This window comes from Misgurnus anguillicaudatus, chromosome 17 (genome assembly GCF_027580225.2).
Source record: "Misgurnus anguillicaudatus chromosome 17, ASM2758022v2, whole genome shotgun sequence".
Classification (NCBI taxonomy): domain Eukaryota; kingdom Metazoa; phylum Chordata; class Actinopteri; order Cypriniformes; family Cobitidae; genus Misgurnus; species Misgurnus anguillicaudatus.
In genome coordinates, this window is record NC_073353.2 from 29,451,704 (window position 1) to 29,472,139 (window position 20,436).

Below are 20,436 nucleotides of genomic sequence, written 5' to 3' on the forward strand. Positions count from 1 at the left end.
ATATGCTTTAAGACAAATTCATCATTCAACATAGCAGTTATGTGTCTGAAAAAGTTGTATGTGGCATCTATTTACATATATAGCTAGTACTGTATGGTCCGAGCTGTGTGATTGAGTACTTTTTTACCATAGCATAACCTGCATGTAGCCGTGTAACTTGACTATTGTTTTGACCAAAAATTGACTTAAATATATGATTTTTATTCTATTTCCTGTCCTACAAGAAAAAATGCCCAGACACAGACTATACAGTAGCGCTACAAAAGTGCTTCTTTTTGTCATAAAAGATGCCTCACCACAAAGATACTAGCAGACATTTCCATTATTATGTTTGCCAAATATGAACAATTTGGTGAAAGTCCACTTTGAAAACCACTAACCAAAAACCTTATAGCTACTTGCGCTCAACTCTTTTGTGGCAGGTTGATTGAATTTTGAGAACTGAAGATAAGAATCGCTAAAAGCTTTTGCCGGTCTCTGTGCAAAAACCTTTCTCTTTTCTCGCCGAGTTTCCAACAAAATAGTTAGGTATTTCATCTCATTTCATCGCTTTTTCCCTGCATGGAGCACCTCTGTGATTCCACCCGCACGGAGTGCTATTGATCCCCGCCTCTGGCTTGCAGCTGTCAGTATGTGCCGGCACACCTTCGTGCTGATGGGAAGGAAGAGCTTTTAGAGGAGTGAAATCAAAAAGCAATTTACATGTTTTTCTCTACTTTTCTATACCTTTCTCTCTCTCTCCTCCCACAGAGCTCCTGTCAGCCTGTCACGAGTTGCACTGCCGTTACGGATGCATCATGACCAGAAACGGCACCTTCTGCTTTTGTGCAGATGGATTCGAGGTTGGAGAGGATGGCCGGAGCTGCAGAGGTAGGTGCTCCAGGGTTCCACCAGACATCATCCAGTTCGATGAATGAGTGGCTTTGGGGAAAATCTTATTTGACACATGCCTTCAAATATACAGAAAGATTTCTGTCAGCCATTCTCAAACTTATCAGATTGAGTACCTTAGCTAACAATTTTGTCTATAATATTTTCAGAAATTAAACATGACAAAAATACCAATTTGTGGTTGTCTGAAATGGTTTCTTAGCAGATGCCAATTGTGAGAAAGATATATTGCTGATTGACACAACGGAAATGTAAATGACAGACATAAATAAAATTGGTTACCATAAAGAAAAAATATATTTTGCATAATATTTATGTATGTATCATTTTAGATAGTTAAAAAATATTGAGAGATTTTACAGCTTTACCAAATAGGGGTTTTCTTAAGTTAACTCATTCTCCGCCAGCTCTCGCTCTTTCTGTGTTTTTGAAGCTTTGATTGTGTATACAGTACGCAATATAACATCATGTTTCACATGTAAAAAACGTGGTATTTTTCACACAATTTACTTATCTGTACCGCTGTTTTCACTGTCTTAATAACGGGGTGATGTCTTCCTTGTTCTATGAAGTCCCTCCTTCAGAAATGCATATTGAGTTCTGATTGTGTGGTTTGTTTAGTGTGTTGTGATTCGATAGCAGCTTAGCTTTCCGTTAGCTTACCTGGCGACTGACGTATTCATGTGGGCGGAGGTTAGTTAAAAAACGTCATTAATGCAGGAAGTAAAGGGCTGTAGTCCAAACCGGCCGTTTTATTTTTTTTGATTTTCACGAAAGTAAAGTTAATCATATTAAATATGGTGGATATTAAATAAAAACACATAAAAATTTATTTGTGAGGTGATTTTTTTTAGATTTTTAAAATTTTGTTTTATTTTGAATCACATATTTTTACCATTTGTACATTTCTGTGCCATGTTGTTGTCTACTGCCCATTTTGCTTATACATACAGTCAGGGCTTGACATTAACACCCGCAAACCCGCCAAATGCAGGTAGATTTCCACTGTGCCGGGTAAGACAGCCAGTCTCACTAGCCACTTTGGCAGGTTGAATATATTTTTTATTGTAGTTTTCTTAAATGTGCGCAATGCGACATTGGGAAAAATACAACTCCCATGAGCACTCTCTTCACCCAGCGCAATGTACAGTATGGGTTATTTACCAGAGACAAGAGCGGAGAGAAATTCATAGTGCATACATGCGCACAACCCAGTTTTGTTCGAAAATCAAAGGAAACCCGCAAGCGGAGGGGTTCGCGCATCATTTTAATGTAGGCTACTTTGGGCAACAATAATACCCTCTCGACAGGTGTAAAATTTGTAAAAGTCTTAAATCACTTTTAACAGAACCCATGATCAAGCTTATAAAATACAATCTGCATAAACAAGTTGAAAGTAAAATCCATGTACTTGACAGTATTTACTGCTGTTGTTAAAGGAAAACACCACAATTTTTTAATAGTTTACTATGTTTTAACCTCAGCTTAAATGAATTAATACATACCTATCTTTTTTTCAATTCGTGCACTTTTTGTACAGCGCTTCTTGAATGTGTTAGTATTTAGCATAGCCCCATTCATTCCTATGGCTTCAAACAAAAGTTTTATTTTGTGTCACCATACTTACTCGTGTAACTATTCATGTAACAGTCTTTAAATATGGAAAACATGAAAGTGTTTGGTGGCTTCTAAATCCATCCCTGTTTGGAGCCATAGGATTGAATGAGGCTAGGCTAAATGCTAACACATTGAAGACGCACTGTACAAAGATTAAAAGTGCACACATTGAAAAAAGATAGGTATGTATTAACTCTTTCCCCGCCATTGACGAGTTATCTCGTCAATCTGCAATACCGCTATTCCGCAACTTATAAAACCCGGAAGTATTGCCCTAGGGCAAACAGCTGTATATCGTGTATCTTTTAAAGATCGCTCTGCATCTGATCTCTATCAAAAGTCCTTCACAAAAATGGAATTATCTCAGCTTTTTGCTCAAAATTTGGTGTTTTTGATGAAACCTACACATATTTGAGAGATGATAAAAACAGAACACATGAAGGTAGGATAAAACAGATTTTTTTGTTTGAAAGCAGAGGGTCTGTTGTTTTATTTCTTATATTGTATGTTTATATATTTAAAAAGGAGCATTTTCTGGAAGGCATTAAAATTTTGTGAAAATCATAAAAAATGCTGGCGGGGAAAGAGTTAATTTGTCTAAGCGCATAGTTCAGAATGTTGTTAAATATTGAAAAACAGTGGTGTTTTCCTTTAATAAATATTTAAAAATAAATATGTTTGTGTAGGGTTTTTGCGTTTATCTGTTTCCAAAAAACTGAAAATGTCCCAACGACCATTTCTGTTTGATTATATTGTTAACTTTTTAATAAACCACAAATAAAACTTTTGTCCTCTACATTCTTTACTGTAGTTCCCTTTCACATTCCTGCCTAAAGGCTCATTATGCAGCTCATTATGCGAGTCTTTTGTTTCCTCAGCTGTCAATCAATCCTTCTCGCATATGGCCCCTCTAAAAAAAAGTGTCTTACAATTTCAAAATCAATATATTGTTTTATGTGAGTGAGTAGGCATAATGATTTTCTCATCATTTTAAAGAAAAAACTCTATACTACTAGATTCTGTTTAGTAAAGTCTTGTGAAAACATGTTTAGTGTTGTTTTTTGGACTTATATCAGAGACTTTAGCTTTTTCAAAAACCACGCATAAACATTTTTTCTCTCAAAAATACAAACATGTACATACATGTAGCTCATATAATATTGTAGCCCAGTTTGTGCTGAACACAGTGTTATGAGACTTTTGCCATTATTATGTTTAAAAGCAACTAAAAAAGACCAAGTGCTCTATTTTAACGATCTAAGCGCATTGTCTAAAGCGCACAGCGCAACGTCTAAATGGGCGTGTCCGAATCCACTTTTGCTAATTTAACGACGGGAAAAATTGTTTTTGCGCCGAGCGCATGGTCGAAAAGGGTAGGTCCTTTTGTAATGGGAGTATTTTGGGCGTAACGTGCAGTAAACCAATGAGAGTCACAGCTCTCATTCCCTTTAAAAGCAAGTTGCGCTGGCGCTATGTCTAATCCCTATTTAGATGACGGACTTTGTAAACTGAAAAACTAAGCGGAGGAAGACGATCCCCAGTTTAAGATTAATGTTAAATAATTGTGTTGTTTTTCTCTTGTATTGAAATTGTTATTTTTTTATTAAAACCTTTAAAACCCGTTTTCTTTTATTCATGGAAGTAAAAAGCAGGCTTGAAATTGCTTTAAATGTATGGCTATCCAATATCATCAAAAAATAATTTACAAGTATGTAAGAAAAGGTTTGTACTCTAAAAATACTTTATTTGTAACAAACAGGAAATAAGGAATTTACAAACGGCTCTCCTCACGTTTCATCACTTTGGACAGCGGGTTTTTTAGCAAAGAGTTTTTTAAGCATTACTTACAAATGTTTCTCATCTCACCATATCCACAGGTACATTATATACAATAAATCCGTGAGGTAGCATTAAAAAAAAAACATTTAAAAACAGACGCATTTGTTTAAAGCAAAGCATTTATTTACTTACCAGGCTGCAGGTGAAGCAGCTCTTTGTGCCTTAACGTCTCATAATCAGTCCTCATTTATAAATATGTCCAAGAGACTCAATAATAATCTTTTACATTCGATCCTTCAATCTTTCATATTTAAAAGCATTTTTGTGCTGCTGCGCATTCATGTACTTTGTGATAAGCAAACCCGCGTTGTCCTCCCGTTTATAGGCGCATTTTACTAATGCGCTCTTTAAATAACATAAAACACATTGCGCCATTGACTTTAGACTTTAGACCAGGTTTTTGTTGGTCAATGGCGTAGTCTATTTTAGTTGCCTCAAAATAGCAACGCACCAACAATGCGCCTGAACACACCTCATTTTCAGACCAGAACGCCCATGGACGCAAAAGGGGGTGCAAATGCATTTGCTATTTAAACAACGCGGTGCTAAACGTGAAAATTAGGGTGGAAACTAGCGAAAGACACTTGCGTCGCGCATTGCGCTGCATTGCGCCGGGTGTAAGATAGAGCCCCAAATGTAAGAGCATGTTAGAACCTCTGCCAGTGTCCCAAAATGGTCAGACCCCAGAAGGTTAATCTTTTACACCCCTGCACTACTTTTTATATATTTATTCTATTAATCTATTTATGCCTTACTAGCATGTTTTTTTACATGCACCTTATTATATGATATGATCTATAATTAAATGTAGTCTTAATTTGGCTGGTCAGTGCATTTGAAAGTCAATTTTTACAGCTAAATCAAGTAAATTTGAAAAAATTAAAGTCATTTTAGGATGCCGAAGTCAAGTTTATTCATATAAAATTTATTTTACCAGCAGCAAAATTGTGGCCTTTGGAAAACAACTAGCCACTTTGGCTGGTGAGCAAAAGAGTTAATGTCAAGTAAAGTAAATCATAGAAGAACCATTTTTACTGAATTTGCTCGAGACGTCTTGTAACTTATGCAGGACTAATCAGTAAATCACCATTGGAACATTACAGCGTTCTGCAGTCTAAACAGGCAAAGCTCTGGAGACTGCTGCAGGACAGGGCCAGCCCAGTGATACAAGGTGGCACAGGAAGAGACCACATTAAGTGGATTTTATGTATTTAGGTCATGTTTGAGCACACCTAATTTGTCAAATGACTCTTTCTCTGTGTACAGACCATGATGAATGTGCCGTCTACGGGACGTGCAGCCAGACCTGCATGAACACCTACGGGTCATATCGCTGCAGTTGTACAGATGGGTACAGCCTGCAGTCGAACAGACGCTCCTGCATAGCCAAACACGGTAAGCGCATGATAAATTAATGACTTGGAGATATGCATAAGCCGTCTGAATGTAGTCACGCTCCATTGTTGTTTTTTCACAATACGCACTGGGTTGAGACGAGGTGGATTATTAGTCGATGTGATATGAATGGCATTAACTTGCAGTTGCAGAACTTTGCTGTAAGCAGCCTGTGTTTTTTCTGACCTTGGAAAATATAACCTGAAATATCAAATGCTACTGGGCTGTGCGCTTGATGAATGAATGGGTAGATATAAAATTAATGTTCTGCACACATGTCGCATGCTGAATTACTGTAGGTAGGTAGCGGCTAATGATCTGATTTTGTTGAGATCAGATTGTGACCAAATATTATATTCAATTACTTTGGGAATCCAGACTCAACCGCACATTCATCTTCCACAAGCACCTGCAGATTGAGTCCATCAGGGGTTTGCATTGGAGATTCATCCGCAGTCCTGATATCAGTGTTGCTGTGCCAAGGGACAGAAATAATGGAGCTATTGGTGGAAGATAAGCCAGACAGTGAGGATTACGTAGAGGCTGAATTTTTATGAAGTGCAAGACCTGAAGGACAGCTATTCTCTGTCTTTATCAGGCTCTGTCATTGATTGCTTACCTAATGACACCTGCTTGTGAGTGTGCCTTCCCATCAGCCAGAAATCCAATCAAGTTTATCATTAAATCTTTAGCTTTGTAATAAAGGGGTTTTAGAGCAAAAACATTCACTACAATTGTAAATGGATTCTAATCCTTTTTGATGATTGGTTTTTGGATCAGGCAATTGTTGTGGTTTTAATAAAACGCTCGATTCGGTTCCAAACTCTGCAATAAGTAGTTTTTCTACAAGCATTGTTATAATATTACGGTATTTTAAGCTGAATGTTTTTGACTCTCGCTAAAATATTAGCAGTAAAAAAAAAATTCAATCCTTGGGAGTCAGGTGACATTAGAACCCTCTTCTATACGCTACATTATTACTACGCTCGCTAGTGCGGTTCAATCTTGGCGGCTGTACTCTGCTGCTTATGTAGTCCATTGATTTTTCTGTGTTTTCTCCTGCATTTACTAATGTAAAGCTGCTTTGAAAGAAACATTTGTGAAAAGTGCTATATAAATTAAATTGAATTGAAAAAATGAAATGATGTATAGATTTGAACGGCGAGGACACATTGCACCAAGGGTGGCACAGTGGGAAGCATTGTTGTTATAGCAAGAAGGTCCCTGTTTAAAGCCTCGGTTTACTCCCACAGTCCTTAAAGGGACACCCAAGAATGAAAATTCTGTCATCATTTACTCACTCTCATGTTGTTACAAACCTGTATACATTTCTTTCAAATATTTTGAGAAATACGTGTAACCAAACCTTTCGTAAGGGGTCATGAAGTGTTTGATTACAAACATTCCTCAGAATATCTTAATTCGTGTTCATCAGAATAAAGAAATTTATACAGGTTTGTAACAACATGATAGTGAGTAAATGATGACAGAATAAAATTTTTCAGGTGAACTATCCCTTTAAAGTTCCTGTGGACCGGAAGTCGGGTTCAACACAGATCGACTTTTGTGTTGTGAAATGGAATATCACACGAAGAAAATAGCGGGCGTGGCTTATGTTTTCCACTGTGAATTGATTGGATATAGAAAAGTAGGTGTTTCATTCAGAAAAGGTACTTGCAGCAGACTGACAGTTGTAGAGGGCGGGGTTAAGGGATGCTCCCACCCCATAGATATATACACTAGATGTTGCCTTGGCTACGGCAGTTCATCGGAACGAATGCGTCAAATAGAGCCGCCATCTTGAAATGCATCAGTGTCATTGTAGGCCATGGTGTAACGGAAATAAAATCACCATAAATCAGCATTAATGCGATTTTCTAGTTTTTTTTTTTTTTCGTTCCAACAGCCAGACATGTATTTAGCATTGAGTCCAGAAAAAAAAATTAAGTTTTGATATTATGAAAATCGACTTTTTCTAAATATAATGCATAGTGTTAGTAGGCCTAACATCCATACGCAGCACAAAAGTTTGGCAACGTCTATTAATTCGAAGTACAGGCGGAGATAGCAGCATTACCTAGCTACTTCCTATGACAAGACCCCTGTTCCAGGATGGCGGCGGTTTTGACGCATGCTTAGAACCCCAAGGCGGCATCTAGTGTACATATCTTTGTTCCCACCCAAGCCGTCTAGCTGACATCATCAGCTCGAAGTAGAAAATGCCGAAGTACATTTTCATACTTAATTATATTTTTTTCAAAATATGTGTTCTGAGAGATCGTTTGTGCATCACGTGTCCTGCCAAAATAAGTGCCTGTTGCAGACGCGTCTAAAGGGTTTATGATAAAAGAGACGCTCGCGTTTGCCAGATACTCACATAATCTCATGCGTAATCAAAGTTTAATGTGAAGGGAGTGTCGTGCATGCATTTGGTGAACCTGAGCGTCTCTTTTATCATAAACGGTTTTGACGTGTGTGCAGCAGGCACTTATTTTGACAAAACACGTGATGCACACAGGATCTCTCGACACGCAGGACACACATTTTGGAAAAGAGAACCACACACGTGATACTCCAAACACTTATTTTGAATTAGCGCCCCTCGGATGAGCAGTCACGAGCTCCACTGCGTTCCAGATAAAAATGCACACATGAAATAGACACTTCAGTTCATATGTGTCCTGTATGAGGAATTATTGTCGCCATGGTAACCATTTGCATTATTTTAAAGCTATTTTTCCCATAAGGACATTTCACTGCTTGCAAGACCCATAATGTCATTTGTAATCTTCTGAAATTTGCTGTTGTAAACACATTTATGCAAAAATGAGTAATGGTACGCACACAAATCTCGTGTGTAAAGTATGATACAGTATAAGTGTAAAGCTCTCCAGGGTTACCTTTGTGACCCAATAAAATGACACATACTTGTAAATATATTGGCGCACTGCACTGGAACCAGTTTTCACATTTTTTAAATTGAATGGGGATTACGCCACTGCGTGCCGTACGGTGGGAAATAGCTTGCGGGCAGCTGCGTACCTTCCAGCTAGATGCTGAGTCTGTCCTGCTTTTAATCAATGTGACTGCTTTCCTATGAGGAATAAACTGAATATCATTACCCATAAACTTAACTGAACTCAGTGCTCACCCACATTAATATTAATTTAGCAGAAAGAGGTTGTTGCACAAGGGTAGCTATGAAGTTTCCATTAGATATAAAAGCTCATGCATATAAATTTCAGAGCCGAGGAGGCCAGACAGAATATGACATAGCCATTAGAAAGGTTAATGTTTTATAAGAATCTTAAAAATAAATAAACTTCATATAAATACATTTTTGTTTGTTGGTTGACCTTCAAACGTATATAAATGTGTTTTTTATACCCTGATCTGTTTGTCTACATTCTAGATGCATGTATTTTAGTTATACACCATGTACAGTGTCTGTTTTGGTATACCAGACATTAAATGGTTAACGGTAGATGATAGATGTTCCTTTTTGTTGGTAACTTTCCAAACCTGGATATAATATCTACTATCACTTTCAAAGCACAATGCAATTGAATAGGAACAGAAATGTGAAGCTGACTGCTGCTTTTTGAAAATGGGTTTTTCTCCTAAGAGACATGTTTCTCAATTACCCGTGCCCTTTGCACAAGCCTATATTATCCTGTTCTACTAAAAGCATGGAATGGCTGGGAAATTCTTCTCCTTAGGCTGTCTTGTCACCATTTTCCCATCCCTGTATTCCAGAGTCCGGTGAAAGCCCTGCAGCTCTGCTGATCGGATCCTCGGATAGTATTATGATCGCGACCCTAAACGGATCCCGTCTGCAAACCCTCAAACAGCTGGACTCAAATGGGACTCATGGTTTGGATTTCAACCATAAAGAGGAATCAGTGTGTTGGGTCACATCTTCAGAGTCGTCCGGTCAACTGCGGTGTGCCAGAATGAGGAAAGCAAGCGGATTCACTAAGGAACAGGAAATAAAGACGGTCCAGAATCTCCACGGTATGATTCATGCTGGACATTACTGCTAGATGAGATTGCAGTGAAACGAAACTGATGCTTTTATTTTGATGGATTATAATGTGAAATTAAGAAATTTGGTTAAAATTTAGGTACTTCAAACCTTAGCTCATATAATTCTTTAAAAATGAATATGAAATATTTTCAGCTGCTGCGTAATATCATTGCATCTCCTGCGGCCATGTTACAGCTTCAAAGTCCTTGATTATTACGCCAGAATGAGAGTATAGTCCTAGTCATATCTGCCTAGAAAATCGCAACTTTAAATTTTTTGACGGTTTTAGTGCACGATGTAACTACAGAAGAGTCAAGTTTTAAATAGGAAAAATATTGAAAGTCTTTGGTTATTTTTAGCTCAATGCTAATGGTCTAATCAGATTCAATGGATTGTACTAAGCTATGCTAAAAGTGGTACCGCCAGACCCAGAGATCAGCTGAATGGATTCCAAAACTGTAAAAATCAAATGTTTAACTCCAAGGGAGCTGGAAAATTAGCATAAGTAGAATGTCCCTTTAAAGTATATAAACGTGCACTATTAATGCACACCTGTATAATTTTATTTTCGAGTCGTCTTAAATTGTGGAAGTGAACCGTTATTGATGAAATATAGTTTGTGTGTCCTCATCTTGTCTGTAGAGATAAATGCATGGATCATTAGTGCTTGTTTCTACAGAAATCTCAGTCAAACAGCCTACTTTCATTGGATCCGTGCACTTTTCTGTGCTAAAATTATGCAAGTATCCCAATTAAATAAGCATCTAGCAACAGGTGTGGTAGTGTGCACCTTCATTAAATGGTGTAGTGTGGTTTTGACCCAAGTAATACATTTTAAACACAGACTCTCATTTGGCCAAGCCATTGAAGCGGTAGTTAAACAGAGTCTTAAGGGTGTATGCTAACAGAATTGATCATTTATTCATCTCTGCATGAATTGGTTTATACCCTGCAGAATCTGTGTAGTTCGAATGATTTATTACTTATCTGTTTAGATTTTTTAGACTTGAATCAGTGAATAAGCTCACGTTGTCATCTTGAGATATTGATTCAGATAATGGCCACGGTTTTCTTTACGACTTAGAAATAAAGCAAAGCAAAGCATTTCAGTGATAGCATATTTCAAACCCCGCACTGTGCATTAGGAGCCTCTAATGTACCCAGAGTTTATTATCTACCAGTTCTCGCAAAAATCAATGTATTTGCTAATATGGCTTACTTTATGAGTCACTTTTCCTGCTTTTATTTATATATTTATTTTTTGCCATGATGCACAATTTATTTTCCGTCTTTTCGGTTTCAGTTTCACTTGTGAATCACAAATTCAAATGATTTTTTGAAACGCAAATTAGAGATTTATGGTAACATACTGTATTACATTGAAGTACTCTGCCTTTAAATTATTTTACGTTATGTGTGTGGTTCCTTTTTTTAAAATATGTGTTCTGCGCGTCGAGAGATCCTGTGTGCATTACGTGTCTTGTCAAAATAAGTGCCTGCTGCAGACGCGTCTAAAGGGTTTATGATAAAAGAGACGTTTAAGTTTGCCAGATACTCACATAATCTCAGTGTCTTGCGTGTACTTTGTGAACGTGAGCGTCTCTTTTATCATAAACGGTTTTGACCGTGCAGCAGGCACTTATTTTGACAAAACATGTGATGCACACGCTTTGCATGATGCAACAAACACATATTTCGAAAATGCAAGCAATACACGACACTCCGAACACTTATGTTGAATTAGCGCCCCTCGCATTGGCAGTCACAAGCCACCACTATTATTTTCCCCAGGCTCAAAAAATCAAAAACTCCACGGAGAAAACTGTAATCTGTGTATCACAAATTAATTTATAGATATACTCTTTATTTTTCCATAAAGTATGCAGACCAGAATTTGTTTCCAGATGTAAATTTTGTCTGGCAAAAGTGAGTTGTTTAAAGATCTGTTGATGCCTCGGTGATAGTAGCTCTTTTTCTTCAACTGAGAATTAGATTTGCATGAATAATGTTTTTTCATGAATATGCTTAAGTAATTTGCACATCGTTGCAGCTCACGATGACTAGTAATGAACATATGCCTGATAATTGATGTGATGACTGGTTCAGCTGGTTTATGATTCATTGTAAATGTCTGTTAATTTTTACATTTGGTAATGCATCCTTTAATTATGTCTCACGTTTATATAATACCCATGTAAAATTTATAAATGATGTACTGTATATTTACATTCAGCTTGCATAATGTAAAGTAATCATGTTTTTTTCTCTAGATGTTGAACAGATTGCCTTTGACTGGCTCACGGGAAACTTTTACTTTGTGAATCGAGCAAGTGACAGGATATTTGTTTGCAACCAGTATGGAGATACCTGTGTCACAGTGATAGACCTAGACCTGTTGAACCCAAAATCGGTGGCGTTGGATCCTCTGATGGGGTAAGTTTAAAATTCTTAGAAATTCTTGTGTTTTGGAGATTGGCATAGGTTTAACCTACCCAGTCTCAAAAAGTTTTGTGATATAGTCACGTTTTTTTTTGATTCTTTTTTGTTGCTATTATCTAATTTTCGCATTTTTTGTGATCGTATAACGAATTCGTGTGATTATCACGTATTGGTTACTCAACTGCTTTTTCCTATTTTTAAACCATTGTGCATTAGAATGTCACTTTATATATTGGTTTATACTATTTTTTCAGATTTTTTTTATATGTCGCCTGGCGTTAGGGTTAGAATTGCGTTTGGGTAGTGATGTCATTTTATGTAAATCTAACCCTAAACTGAAGCGACAATGGTAAGAAAATAGGACAAAACAGTTGAGTAACCAATACGTGATAATCACACGAAAACAGGAATTCGTTATACGATTACGAAAAAACGTGATAGTTCGTGATAATAGCACGAAAAAATTATTTAAAAAAAGGGACTATATAACGAAATTTCGTGAGACTGGGCTGGTTTAACATATATGTTAAAGGGGTTGTTCACCCCAAAATGAAAAATTTGTCATTAATTACTCCCCCTCATGTTGATCAAAACCTGTATGAGGTTTTTTTTGTATAGTATTTAGTATATTATAATATTAGTTTTTTTCCTACTATGAAAGTCAATGGGTATTGTCAACTGTGTGCTTACCAGCATTTATCAAAATATCTCCTTTTGAAACTCATAAAGGTTTTGAACAACATTAGGGTTAGTAAATAATGACAGAATTAGCATTTTTGGATGAACTATCCCTTTAACCCTTTAGTACGATCTTGGCTCTTCTTTGTCTGAATTCATACAGCACCCACAGTCAAGTATTTTATTATTTATCCAACAGCCAATTATATTCTTCACACGAATTTTGTTTTACTTTAACACCACAAAGCCACAGGTGAAACATGGTGGCAATGAAGCAGTTGAAATGTTTTGGGAGAAAGAAAGAACACAAAGAGAAGGACAGAAGGATTATTTTAGTTATTAGCAGGTAAAAGGAACTCCGTGGTAATATTCCCGGCGAGCTTAGAATAGGAATTCAGCAGAGAGTCAGTCCCATTTATTCATGAGATTGCAAGGACAGGAAGAGCACACTGTTCCAGGATTTTTAATGAGACTCCACGCGCCCACTGAAGCTAAATTGTACGATGTTCAGTATAGGTCTAAAGACTGCAGGGACGACACAGTCCATCAGAGTGTGAGTGTCATCCTTTTGTTAGCATGCTGTGATTCTGGCTAAACTAAATCCAGACGCCTCAAAACGAAATACGCTGGGGTTTTTTAAATTATGGAATGCTTTTCATCCTTTTTTAGTTTAAATTATGTTTTCTTTTCTGTGATCATGAAAATACTCCTCAAAAACTTATAAGAGTACACATTAAAAAAAAAAGGTTCCTTGGTGAACCAATAAATGGTTCTCCTATATACGGTTTTAGTGGCCACAACAAAAAAAACAAACGGCTTTCGTGGCCCAGACTTTAGACTAGAGTAGATTATTTCTTATAACAAGCAAAATAAATAAACAGTAAATTACCATAGTTAAAATCATAGCTAAAGCATACTGTGTACAGTAATACCCTTATCTCCTGAGGGTTTTCAGAAAAAATATAAACAATTGTCAACGTCTACTAAAAACTTAATATCTAAGCCTCTGTAGCACTTAGAAACATGAAATAAAAGTAATTGGCGGTAGAGGTAATGTTTCGGCGCGCAGCATCAGGTGCAAATGGGTTGAAGTGAAAAGCTGGGACATTTCCTAGTTCAATGGTCAAAATATCATTGAAATCTCTAAAAAAACTGGAACAAAACCTTTTTGAATGTCCAGTAACACTTTATTTCAGGGATCCATAATAATGCATTAATTAAGGATTTATTAAGTATAAAGTTATACTATATTAACAATAAATTACAGCTTAACCATGAAAGAGATTATTGATTAACTGAAAAGATAGTAAGACTATATTACTCATTAATGCGGACAAGCGTTATTGATGTCAAGCCCTGAAGATTATTAGCCATTTATTAGTAACAGTGTTGTAAAATCAATACACATCAATACTTACATATTGTTGGCTTAATAATGATCAATAAATGTAAATACCAATTAATAATTGAAGGTAAAAGATTTACTTCAGAACAGGGGGTCAAATTGCTTTTGTTAGAAGATATTAGTAATGTATTGGTGGCAGTTCTAATAGTAATAAACCATAAATGTTCTCAATATTGCTTTAAATCTCACATTTCTCTATATAGCATTATATACTTTACTCAGTACAGATAAATAAATAACATGGTAACACTTTATTTTACAGTGTCTTTGTTACACATGTTACATGTAATTATTATAGTAATAACTGTTAATTATGCATAATTACATGCAACTTATCCTAAACCAAACCCTATTCCTAACCCTACAGTAAGTACATGTTGATGATTATTACTTGGTACTTAAATATATAATTACAATTATACAGTGACGCCTTAAAGGTGACATAGAATGATTGAACGGAGTATTTATCCTTGTTCTGTGATGTGACATGTAGACAAACATTTTTTTGTTTGGGTCTGTAATGCCTTAGAAGTTTCCTAAAAACCTCTCTCAGATAGCTCTATTAGGGAGGGGGATTTTAAACAAGTGGTTTTGCACCTATTTGGCTCCCCCTACTGGCTTAACTTGCAATCTCATTACTGATTGGCTGACTTTGCTGCCACTCAAAAAATGTAGCCAATTATTTTAAAGTGGAAGGGCAGTGAGATAACTATATACTTAATTAATCCTTAATTAATGCCTTACTTATGCATTATTACGGACCCCTTAAATAAAGTGTAATGTTCTTGTCTTTTTATTGTTGTGGATTTTTTAAGGACAAAATACCAAAAATCGGGACTGTCCCTGGAAAACTGGGACATCTGGTCACCTTAGTGTAAAAAGAATGTATACAATGTCAGTTAAGGATCCTTGAATTTTTGCCAAACCTCTTTCCGCACCGCGTTGATCCATGCTCGCTATCTCCCCACGTCATTTTTTTTGTTGTTGTTGTTGTTGACAAGGGATTTGTTCCAGAGGTCAGTTTAGCCACTAGCCAGACCAATAAACTATCACAAACCGGAAAATAGTGCATTAGGGCCAGGCGCATGTGTCCAATAAAACTGCGGAGAACACTTTTATAATCTAAGTGTAGATTTGGCTGAGATCATCAATTGCACATTATACAAATAAGTCAACACTATTTATTGTAACTTGGACATTTTTAGAAGCAATATTTTATCTTTGCTGCGTCCAGCTGCAGGTATTTGAGCTGTAATAATGCATGCAAAAGCAGCACGGCATGTACTCACCCTTAATGAGGTTATCAGCATGTGCATTAGGATAGTATGTGAAGACGTATGATTCTGGCTTTAAGCTTCTGCTCCAGGCCTCAAAGGGTCTTATTTTTCACCGTATAGCACTTTAACAAGAAGATCCTGCTGCATGAAGTTGAAACAACTTGGTTTTGCAAGTTAATTCAACCTATTATTTATAAGCATCCATAACACACACGGTTTCTGCGTATCTGATGTTAATCTGGAGTACCTATAGAGTAGTAATATATCTTTCATATCTCCGAAAGGTATTTAGTTTTATCAAATTTATAAAAGACAGATTAGCTTTACAAATTCTTTCCAATAACGTATGAAAAAAAATTGAAGGAGGAGTTACAAACGGTGGGAGGAGCGAGTTTGCAACTTGTGAACCGGCTGGGACTTTCAATGAAATCCAGCGTTAAACAAACACACAAGCAAAACTCCGCTGCTACTCCGGATAAACAAACTATATCCATTGTTTCCATAAGGTTGGCTTTCTTCTCATTACATACAAAAACACACTTCTTTTTTGTGCCATGTTGAGTCTTTATAAAAGCTGTCGCGTGAAGTGATGCTTGTAACTTAGTGTCTTCGGTTCTCACTCTCCTGCTGATTGATGTGTGGCCGTGGTTTTCTGGGGGAAGTGCCCATAAAAAGTAGTGATACATATAGCTTACCCCTGAAACGTCAGCTGGACCCGTAATCTAAAAAAACTTTCCAAAACTTGTACGAACCCTGGCGAAGTGCATTTGGCACAGAAAAACTCTTTGACACTTTGCATTTGTTCAACATGAGGAAACAACTCTTATGCTACCTACACACCAAATGTGGGGCATTGCATTACTTGCTCTAGAATACTCGCGGGATTAACTTTGTGTCATGCGAATTTTTCGCTCGATTTGAATATTTTTAACGTGGGCAAACGCTTTCGAGGCGAATAACGCGTGTTTTCGCGGCAAACGCACCGCCCATATCGCGTCATTCGCATCGCCCCACGCGAGGAGGTGTCTGATCGCGTCTTTGCATTGACTTTGTATGTAATCTACTTGCGCAAATCGTTGAACTCACTTCTGGTGTGAACCCACAGTTAAACTGTGTTTATAAGGCTGTGTTTACATTAATGCATTTACCCTTTAAAACACATTACTTTTGCCACGTTTACGCCTTTCATTTACACTACGCTACCATTTTCGACCCTCATAAACGGAGTCGTTCGTAAACGCTAAAGACCCTGTTTTAGTTTGAGAACTCAGACGTTGCCCTGCAGTGTAAATGAACGTAGACAGAGTCTTGTGTGAATGATAAGCTGATGTTAACGTGACAGGGCATTATTTTCAAAGTAAAAATTATTTTTATTCAGGTAAATGGAGGTTTGCAACGGAGGTTTTGCAAAAAATAGTAAACATCTACCAACCAGCTATTATAAACGCTATATCGGATTGTTTTAACATGTATCCTTATAGATAATGTATGTTTTATATTTATGTTTGAGTATTGTTGGGTTTGAATATTGTTGTAATGTTGTTTATGTTTTGTTTAAATTTAGTAAGCTTATTACGAAAGATAGACTGTAATTTTAAACGCCATGTAGGGTGTTGTAAATGCCAATATGAAGGGAGAATTGTAATGGGTCAGACATTATTTTCGAGTTTAATTTAAGTTTTGTTTGCTACTTTAAAATTAATTTCATTTCATATAATTTATCTCTTAATTTTATTTGATGTTTTGTTGATAAGTTTTGTGAATATAAATTAATAAAAGCAATAAAATCAACGTCATTTATATTTAATGCTCGTTTAGCTGCTTGCACTTTTTGCTATTTCTGTGTTGCTAGCGCAGGATGTGCACGGACTAGGGATGCACCGAATCCAGATTTTTTAGGTTCGGCCGAATCCCGAATCCACCGTTTAAGATTCGGCCGAATCCGAAACCGAATACCGAATCCTACTCGCATCCTTATTCCATTAACACAGTATGGCACATTAATGATTTAAACAACGTCCACAGCAGTGTATTTTCATTTTATTTAATTTTAACTGTACATTATGCCAGGATGACAAGTTGTTAAACTATTTTGACAATTACCATAAGCCTATGCATAATAAAAGCGATGCGTTGCGACACGCTCGTTTTTCCAATAAGCAAGCAGCTCCGCGCTGAAAACTATACTATACTTTGAGTTAGAAGCTCCGCTCGTCAATGTCACAGTCTTCACACGGCCATCCAATTACAGTGGAGGAGGGGTTGGACATTACCACAGCAACCAACCGGCTCACAGCTGAAGCATCACTGCGACCAAGCGCTCGGCTGAAAAACAGCTGGCATTTGGCGTCCTCAAGGCGTTTGCAGCCGTGTTTAAAAGTTTTGGTGTGTCCAGCCCCTAAGGCTCACCGAAAGAAAAAGCTCATCTCCACCTCAGCACCCGATGTGTGTAATCAACGGCCGCGTGACGTCGACCAGCGTAGCGCAAGCCTAGGGTTCGGTTCGGTGGGAAAAAAATCTAGGATTCGGCCGAACCCGAACCCCGTCAAAAAGCCCAGTATTCGGCCGAATCCGAATCCGAATCCTGGATTCGGTGCATCCCTAGCACGGACCTCGCACACTTTTAAAAATGAATAGGTTCAAAAATAGTGTCTGTTGTAGTTGCCGGCAAAGGATCCAGGTATGAATTTTTGTCAATATCGCACACCCCTAGGCTGCATAAACGCGCAAAGGTAAGCTATTAATAGAGTAATAAGTTATTTTACACTTTTATGCACATGCCCAGTTATGTGACTTGTCATGTTTCATGCGTTTACGGTCGTGTATAGTTTGGATAAAGATTATTTTTAAAATGCCAGTATAAACGAGGATTGTTTTTATTTTAAAATGCCGTTTTAAAACGCATATGTTCTAATGTAAACAGGGCCTAAGTCATAATGCATGAAATACCGTTGAACCACCCCTTTAAGTTTTTACGCTTTACGTTTTTAGTTTTTCAGAGATATGAAGGATGTTATACTACTCTATAGGTACTCCAGATTAACATCAGGTACGCAGAAACAGTGTTATGTTATGGGCGCTTTAAAATAGTAGGTTGAATTAACTTGCAAGTTGTCATAGTTGACATAGCTTTTTAAAAAAACAAGTTAAAATTTGTTTCATTTGCTAAGTTAAAGTTACATAAAATTGTTGCATTCTTTTTACTCTTAAAACAAGCTCAATTTTGTTTGCTTTGTATTTACTGTGATTTGCTTTTTTGTGGCCTTTTATGGATTATCAAGAGCATGCCATTTTACCAACTCAAGTGCTTGCTTTCACAACCTGATATTGGTAAGTTTACATAAACATTACCTAAGGGATGCCTTACTAACATTAGTACTTGGCCAGTGCATCTGGCCAGTTTCCTTCGTGTGCTCCAGCCGAGGGCTGTGCATGTGGGAGAGTACACTGGAGTCAAACCTCCAGGCTCTGTGTAGTGTAGACTAAACGCAGTTTACAACATTACTTCTGCTTTTTCCGTCATCCTCGTGTAATTGGCGAGCTAAGGTCAGAGCTGCATGTGTGCGGGAGGTTGAGTGAACAGGAGGCCTGTTCGCCCGCAGCAATGGAGCGAAAACAAAAGAAATCAGGGCAGTTTGCAATAGTGGCTCAGCATGAGGCGGGGTAGTTATGGAAAGAGTTCACGAAACACTCACGGTTTCATTTGCGGTTTTGATACATTTTGCCTGCCATCTTTTTTGTTTGTGTTTTCTCGCCTGCTTTCATAAAGCTGCCTTCGTCATCCGCTTTTGGAGAGCCTTTATGTTATATGTAGCTTTTTAATTTAAAACAAAACTCCCAGGCAGGAAATGTGACTGAACTTAGTTTAACCTCACTTTTCAAAGTGTAACTTCAATTCCCTGAATCAATTCAGAAATGAAAAAAGCAGGGTGAGGGATGTGTTACGATAGTCAGTGGAGGGTGGGAAACTTGGATTTGATTTAGAGCAAAATGAAAACAGAGCTGTGTGATAATCTTTATACGTCTGCTGTTTTTCCTCTCTTGTTTGGTAATCTGTCTTGGTGAAAGAAAGGGGGGCATTTTCCGCACTGTAATGAATCTTCCCAACAGTCTGGGCTCGGCTTCGACCATTGTGTCACCTTACAGTGATTACTTAAAGCCTGGGTCTAAAGGTCTAAAGAAGTTGATGAGATGTATGAATGTTTGTGTTGTGTTTTGGCTTGCGAATATCTTGTTGGTCTTGCTTATTGAGTTGGTTATCAAACCACCATTGTTGATTTATCATTCCGCGGCCATTGTGATTATATATTTTCACAGTTTTTCCCTTTTCTGCCTCCGTGTCTCGTCTGTATTCATTATTAGAATCAGATCGAAAAAAGAAAAGTATATTGAACAATGATGGATAAAATGTTTGTTTTGCTCAGACATGCACGCCAGACAGAAGCTGCTGAATAGCAGTATAAAAAATATTCATGTTTTGGATGTAATTGAATTGTTTTTGCTTTATTATATTATTGTGCTTCGGTGGTCGTCTCATTATTGTATCATCATGGGTGTGTTTTGCTCGTAGCTGATGTTTTAAACATGCTGAGTTGTGATGATGTTAATAAAATAAAATGGTTCTGATTGTTAATTCTGATTTAGAAGCAGTTTTAAAAAAATCAAACAAATTGCAGAAGTGCTATTTGCTGGAAGAATTGAGGAGATCAGATGCAAAAGCCATTAAGCACCATCTCCATCAAAAATGAGCTAATTATATTAACTGAATGCTTTCGGCACATTTTATACGTTCATCAAATATAATCACTTTGAACTAGTGATGCACCGATGTATCGGCCGCCGATATTTATCGGCCGATTTTTGATGAA

At 37.2% G+C, this 20,436-nt stretch overlaps 1 protein-coding gene across 5 annotated transcripts in view; it reads left to right on the top strand.

Annotated features, from left to right (window-relative positions):
• The window catches only part of lrp1bb (low density lipoprotein receptor-related protein 1Bb), a 392,748-nt gene that overhangs the window by 157,206 nt on the left and 215,106 nt on the right, over positions 1 to 20,436 (top strand). For all 5 annotated transcript variants that reach the window (XR_008647172.2, XM_055216546.2, XM_055216547.2 and 2 more), the window contains 4 exons: positions 751 to 870; positions 5,614 to 5,742; positions 9,499 to 9,756; positions 12,040 to 12,202. Coding sequence is in view for 4 of the 5 variants with exons in the window: in XM_055216546.2 (XP_055072521.2) it covers positions 751 to 870; positions 5,614 to 5,742; positions 9,499 to 9,756; positions 12,040 to 12,202 (670 nt within the window). In the remaining variant the exon portion in view is untranslated. The remainder of the gene's footprint in view (positions 1 to 750; positions 871 to 5,613; positions 5,743 to 9,498; positions 9,757 to 12,039; positions 12,203 to 20,436) is intronic.